This window comes from Dermacentor andersoni, chromosome 3, assembly GCF_023375885.2.
Source record: "Dermacentor andersoni chromosome 3, qqDerAnde1_hic_scaffold, whole genome shotgun sequence".
NCBI classification, from domain to species: domain Eukaryota; kingdom Metazoa; phylum Arthropoda; class Arachnida; order Ixodida; family Ixodidae; genus Dermacentor; species Dermacentor andersoni.
The window spans coordinates 198,683,757-198,696,401 of record NC_092816.1 but is presented as its reverse complement, the minus strand read 5'-3'; the positions used below and the strand labels follow the sequence as shown (position 1 = coordinate 198,696,401).

Below are 12,645 nucleotides of genomic sequence, written 5' to 3'. Positions count from 1 at the left end.
GGCCCTATGACGTAAAACTATTACAATTTGTTTTTTATTCCAATCTTCTGACGTCAAATTTGCGTAACCGCCGACGCAAGTATCGAGCGGTGACCCGCACGGTTGTCTGAACGGACCAATTAAACAATATCCACGTCTATAGGAGGTCATTTTCGTTCGCTTTAAAAACGAATAAAATTGCCTACACCGAGCGGCTTCTTTTATCTAATTGGCTGAGAAGAGGCCAGGAGCACGCTCAAGTGGAGGGGGATTCGATGGTGCCGAGCCCGTACACTGAAAATCGATAACCGGATGAGCATTGTGGTGCCGACATCTGCAACTGGTCCGCTTTCCCTTACTTAGCTTGCAGTGGCTGGTCGAAAATCGCGGTGGCATGCAAGGGAAGGTTAAGCATGCCGCTAAAACGGATGCGAAGAAGAGTTGGCAGAGCGAGGTCGTAAACGAACGTAAAGTGCTCGAAAACATTACTCTGCCAAGCAGAAAGTTTTATTGTACGCAAATAAAACCAAGCCCTCCGGCAGGTGCGAGTAGCCAGTGCCTGAGCGATCGGTGGCAGCCATTTTTTTATGCTTTTCGGAACGCGGCAGCCTGCGGCTATTCCGAAGAAAATTTAGCTTTGTTCGACATATTAATGCATCTTTAACGCGTACACGCCACTTTGACGCGGTGAGTTCTCGCGGTTTTGTGACGTCGCGCGACAGGCAGGTGAAGTGGACGCAGCCCAAAAGCTTTTGGTCAATAGCCGAGTGCTATTACCTAAAAGGCATCGAATCAGAAATATTTTTCTTTGCTAGGTCTAATCGTGAATAATCAGCGTGCACACATCATATCAGGTGGGGAGCTATCGTGGTTTCCGTGACGTCACGTGACAGATAGGCGATGTGAGCATTGTCGAAAAAGTTTTTGACCAATCGGGGAGGTCTGATGGCAGAATTGGAATAGCAAAGTTTGGAATAGCTTTATGTTATGGCGACGATAGACATGTTTTTCTTATCTAACTCGGTGATGAAAAGCAACGAGTGCGCAGAAATGTATAGGATTTTGGTAACGCCGAGCTAGCGGTGTCAAAGTATACCGAACCGCTTGAATCACTTTGGCATCTGCGATTGGTTCGCTTCCCTTTGCTTAGCTTGTTGTCGCTGGTCCGAATTCGGGGAATCGTTGAAGGGATAGCGTAAGATGCCGCCCCCTTCCATAAATGGGCCTTCAGCGAATAAGAGTTGTCAGTACAATGTCGCATGCATGCCTAAAGTTCTCGAGAATATTCTATAGCCGCGCAAAGATTTAATTAATCCCATAGAAATGCATTGTCCCCGGCAGCTCCGATCGGCGGTTCCAGAGTGATCAGCCTGGAGTTATCTTCTGTTCCTTTCAGGAGGAAGTACGCTCTGGTTATTACGAACAAGTTATTCTGCCGATTAATCAATTTTTAGTGCGTACACGCCACTTTTACGTGTTAAGCTTTCGCGGTTTGGTGGCGTCGCTTCTCAGACAGACACAGTGGGCGCAACCCGCAAATGGTCAACCAATACTGAAAGAGTACTGGTGAAAAATGTCTAGAACCGGAAATAACATTTTTTCGGTGTCCGGCCTAATCAGGCATACTCAGTAAGTATATTCATATCAGATGGGGAGTTGTCGCAGTTTTCGCAACTTCGCGCGACTAACAAGCGCTTCCGGCGTTGCCCGAAAATTTTTACCAGTCGTGGAGGGCTAACGTCACATTTCGGATTAATTTTACATTATATCGTCATTAGAAGACAGCATATTGTGCTTGCATCGCAAAACTTAGGCACGTTAACAAAACGACATATCGCCTCGCGTCATAACATGCTATTACTTCATGCCTTCCAGACTAGTTATTTCTTACTGCTATCGTGCCTGCGGACAGAAGTACATTAGCGACAATATTCCTGCTACTTAATGCACTAGCAGCACTAACTTCGGACGGAAAACCCAACAAAAATAAATTAAACTTAGGTGTACATCTGTATGCATATATTATGGTAGTAAAGCTCTCTTCGTAGACTAACGTACACTCTGCAATTGGGAAAGCGTACATGATGTTCAAAATGTACAAAAAAAGAAACGAATTGTCCATCGATGGCAGAATGTCGCCCTGAGTGAAGTTTTTTGAAGAAATCGCGATAGTGTCCTCTTCGGAATGCACAAGTCTCTTATCCGTGACGCCCTGCGGGGAGCGTCGTCTGCTTCTTGCACGAAATAATAAAATGTTAAGTTGCCGTTTTTCTACCGCGACGCCACGTATAATGACGCAGAGCACATGTTTTCGGCAGCCGTCTTGTTTTTCTATTTTAAAATTGAGCGCCGAGGTATCGCGGCGACTTGCGAACTACGACGCAACTCCTCAGCGCATGCGTTATGGCAGAACCTGTACCGTTTTAAGACTGAACATCGATTGGCTAGTTCTCGGCATGGTCGCTAAGGGCCGTAGAAAAATGCCCAGTCGCTCTAGCGATTCCGAAAAAAAAAAAAGAGCGTGGTGGCGCAACCACCCACTGCCCCGTATCAGAGGAGACGCTCATAGTATCTATTCATCTATCAATCAAAAATATACTGTTTCATAAGACCCCATTGTTGAACTCAAACATATATTGTGGTCTTCTAAGTGTATAACTAACCACATTCGCTTTTATTTTGATAAAAAACTAGAAGCAGTAACCTATTTACAAAATGACCATACTTACTGCATTTGACATGACAGCCAGATAGGCGATTAAATCGTCATTCTTCTTGAAGTTCACTTGGTGCGCTTTGTCGGAAATGGCGTGAAGTTCCACGATAAACAATTTAACATTCATATCTCGTGCTTCCGCTATGCGTTGAGCCGTTGAGGAATAAGAAATAAAGTAATAATAAAGGTTAATATATATGTCTGAATTTTGGCGTGTCTAAAAATATAAATATATCATATTTTTGTTTTAACTATATATATGCATATAAAGAAGGAGATAACTGCCACACATAAAAAGACACGTCATTACAAACGTTTTGCCCGTGGCACGCGCTTCGTCAGACTCAGCAGTGTGTTATAGAGAGGCCGCTTACACAATCGCATCCATTGTTGTAAAAACAAGCATCACAGTTATAATGATTAAAGCGATTGCACGTGCTCACATTAACAACCAACCTTTTGTAAAGGCGGTCAGATAGTGTATCCCTTAAATTATGAGAATAAGCACACATGTGAGTAGCATGCTCGTAAAAAAATGCAAACCGGATTAGCAACAAAATGAAACTCTTGAAAGAATGAAAAGCGCTTGAAACTTCAAATAATATTTAAAAAATGACGCTTGTAAGTAGAAAGGCGTGTTCACTTCACTGTGACATCAATGGAATGCAAAAAGGTTTATCCGTACTTTTCTTAATACCCGAACGAATAGCGTTGAATATGTGTTTTCACAAGAATTCGCTAAGGTTTCTCTCATGATGCAATTTCAAGCCTTACTGTAGCATTGTGGCCTTTTTCAATCCTCCGACATTTTATCAGGCATGCGACGCAGCCGGCGAAACGAGCGGAGGCGAGCGCAACCACGAGGAACGCGGTGTGACGTCATACCAAACGGCGGCGGGTGAAACGCGTGGCGCTGCGCAGTTGCGGAACACCTGTAGCTCAGTGTTACTAGTGGCGCATGCGCAGTAGTGACAAGGGAGCGAGAAAGAGAGAGAAAAATATCTGCGGCGAGGCGCGCGTTGTGACGTCATGTGCCTCCTCGGAGCACCGCCACGGCGAAACCGCAACTTCGCGGCCAGTAAAGTTTTCGTTTTAAAACACCTTGCTGCAGATGGGGGAACGATCCCACGTCTTTGCATAACGCGTGCGATGCTCTTTGCAAGTTATCTCCCGTGGCGCCGTTCACCCTTCCACTTTCTTGGGTAATTATGTTTTACTACTAGGATTAACACTGGGAGTGTTAGCCAGCGCCACCACTCACATACATTGCCGGTGGATGTGGACCATCCTTTCTGCCCCAGGTGACCCGAGCACCGGATCTTTTTGGTTGAAGGCAACTGGTCAATAAACTCACACATGCGGCCTGAAGCCATCAGTGTTGCCGGATTCGAGACCCTCGTTGGGTAATGTATGAGAAGAAACGGACTTAACCGAGGGGCCAGATTTTTGTAATCATATCATAAGAAGACAACAAATAAATACACCAAGGACAGCATGGTGAAATTACTTGAACTTACTATTTGAAGCAAAAAAATTATAAATTAATGGAACTGAAAGTCAATGAAAAAAATTGGCAGTGGCTTAGACAGGATATACGTAGCGAAAGCTAAGGCATAGTATGGTTAGCCTTGGTTAATCTTGACTGCAAGTCCAGGGTAGTCTGGTTGTCTAGCTATGTTGCGGCGTCTTAGCCAGTCGTTCGGCTCGCTATTCGTCTGTTTCCTGGGTGATTCATTTCCTCTTCCTCTCATTCCGATGTCGATTCCAGGCCTCCACCTGCTTATCAGAATTATCGCCGTCCAACTGCCGCCTCAACGACACGTTATCAGGCATGCGACGCAGCTGGCGAAACGAGCGGAAGGGAGCGCAAAGACGAGGAACGTGGTGTGACGTCATACCAAATGGAGGCGGGATAAAGGCGTGGTGCTGCACAGTGGCGGAACGCCTGAGCCTCGGTGCTACTAGTGGCGCATGCGCAGTAGTGACTAGGGAAGAAGAGAGAGAAATATCCGCGGTGAGGCGCGCGTTGTGACGGCATGTGCCTCCTCGGAGCACCGCCATGGCGAAATCGCAAGTTCGCGGCCAGTAAAGCTTTCGTTTTAAAACAACTTCCCGTAGGTGGGGAACGATTTCACGTCTGTTATGCTGTTTTCCCATTTGAGCTACTGTGGGGCCGTTTACGCTTGCACTTTCTTGGGTCTTTATGTTTCACTACCTGGTTTGTTTATTTGTTGGCTTTTTTGACATGATTATAAAAAGCGGGCGCCATGGTCAACCCCCACTTCCCGTTCGTTATATAACGAGCGTCTCGAATCCGGCAACATTGATAATTTCAGGTAGCATGCACGGGTTTATGGACCAGTTGCCTTCATACAAAAGAATAGCGTACTCGTGACGCCTGCAGCATAAAGGTTGTCCCACATCCACCGTCAAGGTCTTTGAGTGGCGGTGCTGGCTAACACTTGCAGGGTTAGTTCTAGTAGTAAAACGTGAATACCCAAGAAATCGGATGGGCAAATGGCACTGCGGTAGCTGAGTTGGGAAGAACATCGCACGCGTAATGAGATGACGTGGGATCCATCGCCTCCTTCGTCAAGTTGTTTTTCTCATCCACTTTCATTTCCATGTATTTCCATTAAAATGTCCAAGTACTTCCCCTAATGCCGTCCTTAGTGTCTTTCTTGGCTTCCTATGATATAATTGTAAAAATAGAGTCATTCAGTTAATCCCCTTTCTTGTTGCTCGGCGTGGCATTCACGAATGTCTATTCTTTTCACGTTGGAATGACCGACAGCCCTGCTTTCGAAAGCTGTTGCTGCGAGGAGACGATTAGTCACCTCCTCTGTTACTGTCCCCATTACACTGTCGCAAAAGAGTGTTCGCGTTCTCGCTCAAAAAAGTGTATGATCGTTGCTTGACAGAAGAATAAGCTCTCACACACTGGTCCAGACGGGTTTCGGCCCGCTAGGTCTTAAGCATCCTGCTCAAATCCTTAAGGGCTTGTCAATCGTGCGATCGACTTTCACAATTGCAGTGCGTAGCATCGCGTAACTGTGTGAATACTTCTCACTTGATTTTTGTTCGTTTCTTCTATCACCTTTTATTCCCTTTAACCCTTTCCCGAGCAAAGGGTAGCAAGCCGGTACTTACACTGGCTAGAATTCCTGTCTTTGCTTCCCTATTTAAAGCGCAGCTCAAAAGCTCCCGTTCCTGAGTGGAGCGTTGGCGTGTCTCGTTGGCAGCGTTATAGTTCATAAGCGAACGAACGCGCACACGCGAAAGAAGAAAGCGAATGCGGAGGAAAGAATGAAACGAGAGCGCGCGAGGAGAAAAGTGGTGGAAGAGGCTACAGGGAAAGCATGAGGCGGAAAGTGGAGTTGCGGTAGAATGGCCTGGCGCATGCGCTGAGTTGCCAGCGGCCGCGGTATGCGCTGCCATGTGGGCGATTTCATGTGCACTCCCATGGGTGAACCAGGGTTGCTGTGCTCAGCATCTGATGCTCAGGTAAGTGCGCAATGCCAATGTGTGTGACGTGTATGTCTACACCTGCAAGGGGCGACGGCGAGCGGCTCCAAATAATGCTCGACGCGACAATCCATGGGGGTTGATGCCGCTGACACTGATAGCACAATTTCCCCGCGACGAAGGGCCGCTCTCGTCGTCGGTGGAACGGAAATGTGAGAAGGAAAGCGTAGTGCCGCGCAAGACAGGCTGTTCGGCGACGATGGTTATGACATCACGCCAGAGTAGCGCACGTCGCATGTATTCAAACAAAGCGCGCTAATCACAGCATTCTCTTCCTATTATAAACCTATATAATCTTAACAGAAAATATTGATACGCGAAATGAAAACACGTGCAGGGCTGCGCTCAAATTTCACATTACGGAGTACCGTAATTCTCGGTGAATTTTTCTATATATATATCTCTCTCTCCTATTGCCCCTATCTTGAAGTTGATCATAGGAGCGCTGAGGTGCTGAGCTGAAGAAAATACTAGTCGACTTCTAAGTAAGGAGCAGCGAAAAGTTTGTCGTGGTGTCACAAGACGCAAAAGACGCAATCTTGTGATACGAAGAGGCCAAATGTCGTGAGTGTGCGTTTAACGTGCTCTTTCAAAGTTGAGATGACGGCTCGCGTTGATAAGGCGGAACATTATCAATTGCAGCTAGCAGATTTATATTGTAAAATCCAGGGCTAAGGCAATGAGCTGACTTATGCTCGTGCAGTACGTCGAAACTCTGACATTGGCTTTTAAGTACGGCAGCAGCGTACGTATGATTTGCGAAAAATAATTGAAAGCATTGCTGTCGATATTTCTCATGTGTGATAAGCTCCTCGGATTAAGTTATGTGTGAGATAGTGTACCCACATAAATGCACAGCGTGGTCTGCGTAACTGATGAAATATTCTGTAATGTTATGAGCACGTCCGTGCATGCTCTCCTCAGCACGGAACTCGTACACAGCGGTGGACCTAGCACTTCTCAAGAGATTCTTTAGAGCTGTTGGAAATTGCAATAGTGACGAAGATTCCAGTAGAGTACGGTAAATGAAAAAAAAAAAACTCCTTTATTTTGGCTCGTGAAGTCGAGCCATTTTAGTGTGTTTATGCGTTCTCGCTAGAACAAACTATGTCTGATATCGTAAGATTCGTGCCATTATAGGCTCTAGGGTCGCATGATACAGGACACTGGACATTATGACAGACGTTGATTGGGGTGAGCCTCCAACGATGGCTTGGTAAGGCAATGTTAGAGGAGCATGCATGCAGTGTTTGGCTTTGGATTCCGTGTTAGAAGGCTGCCTCGCATCTTCGCTAATTGTATTCGGGTGATTGTATACCGATAAGAACAGACGAGGAAACGGCAGATGCCTTATTTCACCCCGAGGTGTCGATTCTATCTCGAGAGCAAGCAGCACAGTGACGATGCAGATGGTGCTGATGATGCTCAATCGTGCCATGGTTTACTCACAAACGCCATTAGGAGAAGGTTAGAACGACGGATGGAAATGAAAAACAAGTATTAAATTTTATGCGAGAAAAAATGCAATCAGAGTAAGTAGAACTGGGTGATAGTGTGTTGCAGGGCACACAAACGAATTGAAAGTTTATTGGATATGAGGTATCCTAGAATGACAGATAAAAGCCCGGATGAACAAAGAATTCCGTGGTCGTCTAGCTTATTTGAACCATCATCTCCCTCACAACACTAATATGAACCATGGCGTTGGACAGCTTCATCATCATCATCAGCCTGGTTACGCCCACTGCAGGACAAAGGCCTCTGCCATACTTCTCCAACAACCCCGGTTATGTACTAATTGTGGCCATGTCGTTCCTGCAAACTTATTAATCTCATCCGCCCACCTTACTTTCTATTGAATAACATACAATGACATTACCAAACACTACTATTTAAGACGCAGGCAATTCCCATTGCCACATTCAAAATTGAACAGGGCTCAGGCAGCCTCACTGCGCTTATTGCAAACAGGTACATATCCCACACCGTACACCATTAACAAAATATATCCAGAGAGGGAGATTAAGATGGACTGCAACGATTGTAATGGCATCATTGGAATCAGACATATGTTGGCGGGGTGCCCCGCGATTCTCCCCAACCTCGTTGAAGAATGGACACAGTGGGAGAAAAGGAATCAAAGCCCATTGTTTCAGGACCAACTAAGGGCCGTCCAGAGGGCCCATGATGTCGCTGAAAGGCTTGGCCTAACAGTGCCAACGTGGGAGCGGCCCGCCTTGACTTAAGAAGTCGAGCCTCCGGACCTCATTCCAATAAATGTTTTCACACACACACACCTAACTTTCTGCCGCCCCTGCTACGCTTCCCTTCCCTTGGAATCCAGTCCGTAACCCTTAATGACCATCGGTTATCTTCCCTCCTTATTACATGTCCTGCCTATGCGCATTTGTTTTTCTTGTTTTCAAATAAGATGTTATTAACTCGCGTTTGTTCCCTCACCCAATCTGCTCTTTTCTTATCCCTTAACGTTACACCCATCATTCTTCTTTCCATAGCTCGTTGCGTCATCCTCAGTTTAAGTAGAACCCTTTTCGTAAGCCTCCAGGTTTCTGCCCCTTAGGTGAGTACTGGTAAGACGCAGCTATTATACACTTTTCTCTTGAAGGATAATGGCAACCTGCTGTTCATGATCTGAGAATGCCTGCCAAACGCACCCCAGCCCATTCTTATTCTTCTGATTATTTCCGTCTCATGATTCTGATCCGCCATCACTACCTGCCCTAAGTAGATGTATTCCCTTACCACTTCCAGTGCCTCGCTACCTATTGTAAATTGCTGTTCTCTTCCGAGACTGCTAAACATTACTTTAGTTTTCTGGAGATTTATTTTTAGACCTACTCTTCTGCTTGGACTCTCCAGGTCAGTGAGCATGCATTGCAATTGGTCCCCTGGGTTACTAAGCAAGGCAATATCATCAGCGAATCGCAAGTTACTAAGGTATTCTCCATTAACTTTTATCCCCTATTCTTCCTAATTCAGGTCTCTGAATACCTCCTGTAAACACGCTGGGAATAGCATTGGAGAGATCGTATCTCCCTGCATGACGCCTTTCTTTATTGGGATTTTGTTGCTTTCTTTATGGAGGACTACGGTGGCTGTGGAGCCGCTATATATATCTTTCAGTATTTTTACATACGGCTCGTCTACACTCTGATTCCGTAATGCCTCCACGACTGCTGAGGTTTCGACTGAATCAAACGCTTCTTCGTAATCAATGAAAGCTAAATATAAGGGTTGGTTATATTCCGCACGTTTATCTATCACCTGATTCATAGTGTGAATATGGTCTATTGTTCAGTAGCCTTTACGGAATCCTGCCTGGTCCTTCGTTCTGGACAGGCCGCCATTGCAATATGAACCTGGCAACGTTTAACGCTAGAACATTATCTAGTGAGGCGAGTTTAGCAGTGCTATTGGAGGAATTAGAGGGCAGTAAGTGGGATATAATAGGGTTGAGTGAAGTTAGGAGACCAAAAGAAGCATATACAGCGCTAAGAAGCGGGCGCGTCCTGTGCTACCGGGGCTTAGCGGAGAGACGAGAACTAGGAGTGGGATGACTCATTAATAAGAATATAGCTGGTAACATACAGGAATTCTATAGCATTAAAGAGAGGGTGTCAGGTCTTGTTGTGAACCTAGTAGGTACAAAATGAAGGTTGTACAGGTCTACGCCCCTACATCCAGTCATGATGACCAGGAAGTCGAAAGCTTCTATAAAGACGTGGAATCGGCGATGGGTAGAATGAAAACAAAATACACTATACTGATGGGCGACTTCAATGCCAAGGTAGGCAAAAAGCAGGGTGGAGACAAGGCAGTGGGGGAATATGGCATAGGCACTAGGAATAGCAGGGGAGAGTTTATTAGTAGAGTTTGCGGAACAGAATAATATGCGGATAATGAATACCTTCTTCTGCAAGCGGGATAGCCGAAAGTGGACGTGCAGGAGCCCGAACGGCGAGACTAGAAATGAAATGGACTTCATACTCTGCGCTAACCCTGGCATCATAGAAGATGTGGACGTGCTCAGCAAGGTGCGCTGCAGTGACCATAGGATGGTAAGAACTCGAATTAGCCTAGACCTGAGGAGAGAACGGAAGAAACTGGTACATAAGAAGCCGATCAATGAGTTAGCGGTAAGAGGGAAAATAGAGGAATTCCAAATCAAGCTACAGAACAGGTATTCAGCTTTAACTCAGGAAGAGGACCTTAGTGTTGAAGCAATGAACGACAATCTTGTGGGCATCATTAAGGAGTGTGCACTAGAAGTCGGTGGTAACTCCGTTAGACAGGATACCAGTAAGCTATCGCAGGAAACGAGAGATCTTATCAAGAAACGCCAATGTATGAAAGCCTGTAACGCTACAGCTAGAATAGAACGGGCAGAACTTTCGAAGTTAATAAACAAGCGTAAGACAGCTGACATAAGGAAGTATAATATGGATAGAATTGAACATGCTCTCAGGAACGGAGGAAGCCTAAAAGCAGTGAAGAAGAAACTAGGAATTGGCAAAAATCAGATATATGCGTTAAGAGACAAAGCCGGCAATATCATTACTAATATAGATGAGATAGTTCAAGTGGCTGAGGAGTTCTATAGAGATTTATACAGTACCAGTGGCACCCACGAAAATAATGGAAGAGAGAATAGTCTAGAGGAATTCGAAATACCACAGGTAACGCTGGAACAAGTAAAGAAAGCCTTGGGAGCTATGCAAAGGGGGAAGGCAGCTGGGGAGGATCAGGTAACAGGAGATTTGTTAAAGGATTGTGGGCAGATTGTTCTAGAGAAACTGGCCACCCTGTATACGCAATGCCTCATGACATCGAGCGTACCGGAATCTTGGAAGAACGCTAACATAATCCTAATCCATAAGAAAGGGGAGGCCAAAGACTTGAAAAATTATAGACCGATCAGCTTACTGTCAGTTTTCTACAAACTATTTAGTAAGGTAATCGCAAATAGAATCAGGAACACCTTGAACTTCTGTCAAGCGAAGGACAGCTTACTGTAATGAAATTCAAGATCGGTGTGACCCACTGAGTCAATAGCGGTGTGCTAAAGCGCATAATAATATCCTTTCTTTTTTCTCTTCTGAATTTCTTCAACAGTTACTTGCATGCAAATTTTGTCTAGAGAAACATTACTGATGGTAATCTTATCATCACTCTTTTATGATCGGCAAAAGTGGTTGAGCAGGTAGAGCTGTCGTTGCCATGATTACGAAATAAATTTGCACTCACGCGCATGAGGCTTGAGGCGACGCCTATTATTCTGGTCATCGCTTTGCGAACGCTCTAGCATCCGACCTGAAATTAAAAAAGGAAAGTTGAACTGTGAAGTTAGCCAGGCAATTACAATTACTAAGCGACAATTTCTTACAGCAGTTACAAACAATGACAAGTGAAATGCACGTCTTCTGACCGTTGGTGTCGACATTTTAGAGGACATTTGGCAGTAGAGCGCGGTGAAGATCGGTCCACCGATCGAAACTGTCGAAATTAAATACTTGTTCTGTTTACCTTGTAGCACCACTCAAGTTCTATATATATATATATATATATATATATATATATATATGTACATATACAGGAAGTGGGAGGGAGAGCGAGGGTATATTTTTATGTTCAAAAAGAGCAGAACAATCGTAAAATAACTGTGTTACGTATTGCCAGGGTACGAGCAGTAGGAGGGACCGCAGCAGTGCTACTACATCTCTCGGCCTCAAGCGTCAAACGCTTCCTGACTTGCGCTTCGAGAGAGTGGCGTACTTAAGCCTGTCTAGCCAAAGATAACCGCCGGATTTGCTTGAACAACAAGGCACTCAGCGCCACTATGAAATGACCATTAGTATTGATTTTGCATAATACGGCTGAGCAGAAGACAACTAGTTACACTAGAACATGTGAAAAATGCTACCTCAATCTATGAATCTTATTTTCGTCACCGCACTTGAGCGTTTTTAAGTACTACTGTCCAGATTGCAGGATACTGAAATGTTTTATGTAGTCATGTCCAATCTGTGTCGCCCTCTCAGCTCGTCTCATATAGTTTGAATCGCTGACTTTACATCCTAAATTGCACTGTCCCCTCATGCGACAGTCTTACGACGCTGCACTATGCCGAAATATGTATTCTGAAGGCAGTGCAAGACGTATGCACTCGATAAAACACGTGCACCCAAGGTTAGTACTGCACCTTACAGTCACGATACCACATTTAAAAGCATTCCCAGTATGCCGAATCGCCGAGGAATACACATTTATGAGTACGTCACTTGCGCATCTAACTGTGTCCTTTAAGGAAAATGCTTTTGTAAACTCACGCGCGACAGCATCCCAGCTCTTTTCCATAGTAACTTGTGGCTTGTCCAGGCATATAAAATAGCCAATAAGCGCACACT

At 45.1% G+C, this 12,645-nt stretch overlaps 1 protein-coding gene across 1 annotated transcript in view; it reads right to left on the bottom strand.

Moving 5' to 3' along the window:
* Nucleotides 1-12,645, bottom strand: part of LOC126524380 (venom metalloproteinase antarease TserMP_A-like) — a 67,764-nt gene that overhangs the window by 40,123 nt on the left and 14,996 nt on the right. Inside the window, exons 4-5 of the mRNA XM_055067274.2 lie at nt 11,486-11,551; nt 2,709-2,836 (exon numbers count right to left, since the gene is read on the bottom strand). Coding sequence (XP_054923249.2) covers nt 2,709-2,836; nt 11,486-11,551 — 194 coding nt within the window. The remainder of the gene's footprint in view (nt 1-2,708; nt 2,837-11,485; nt 11,552-12,645) is intronic.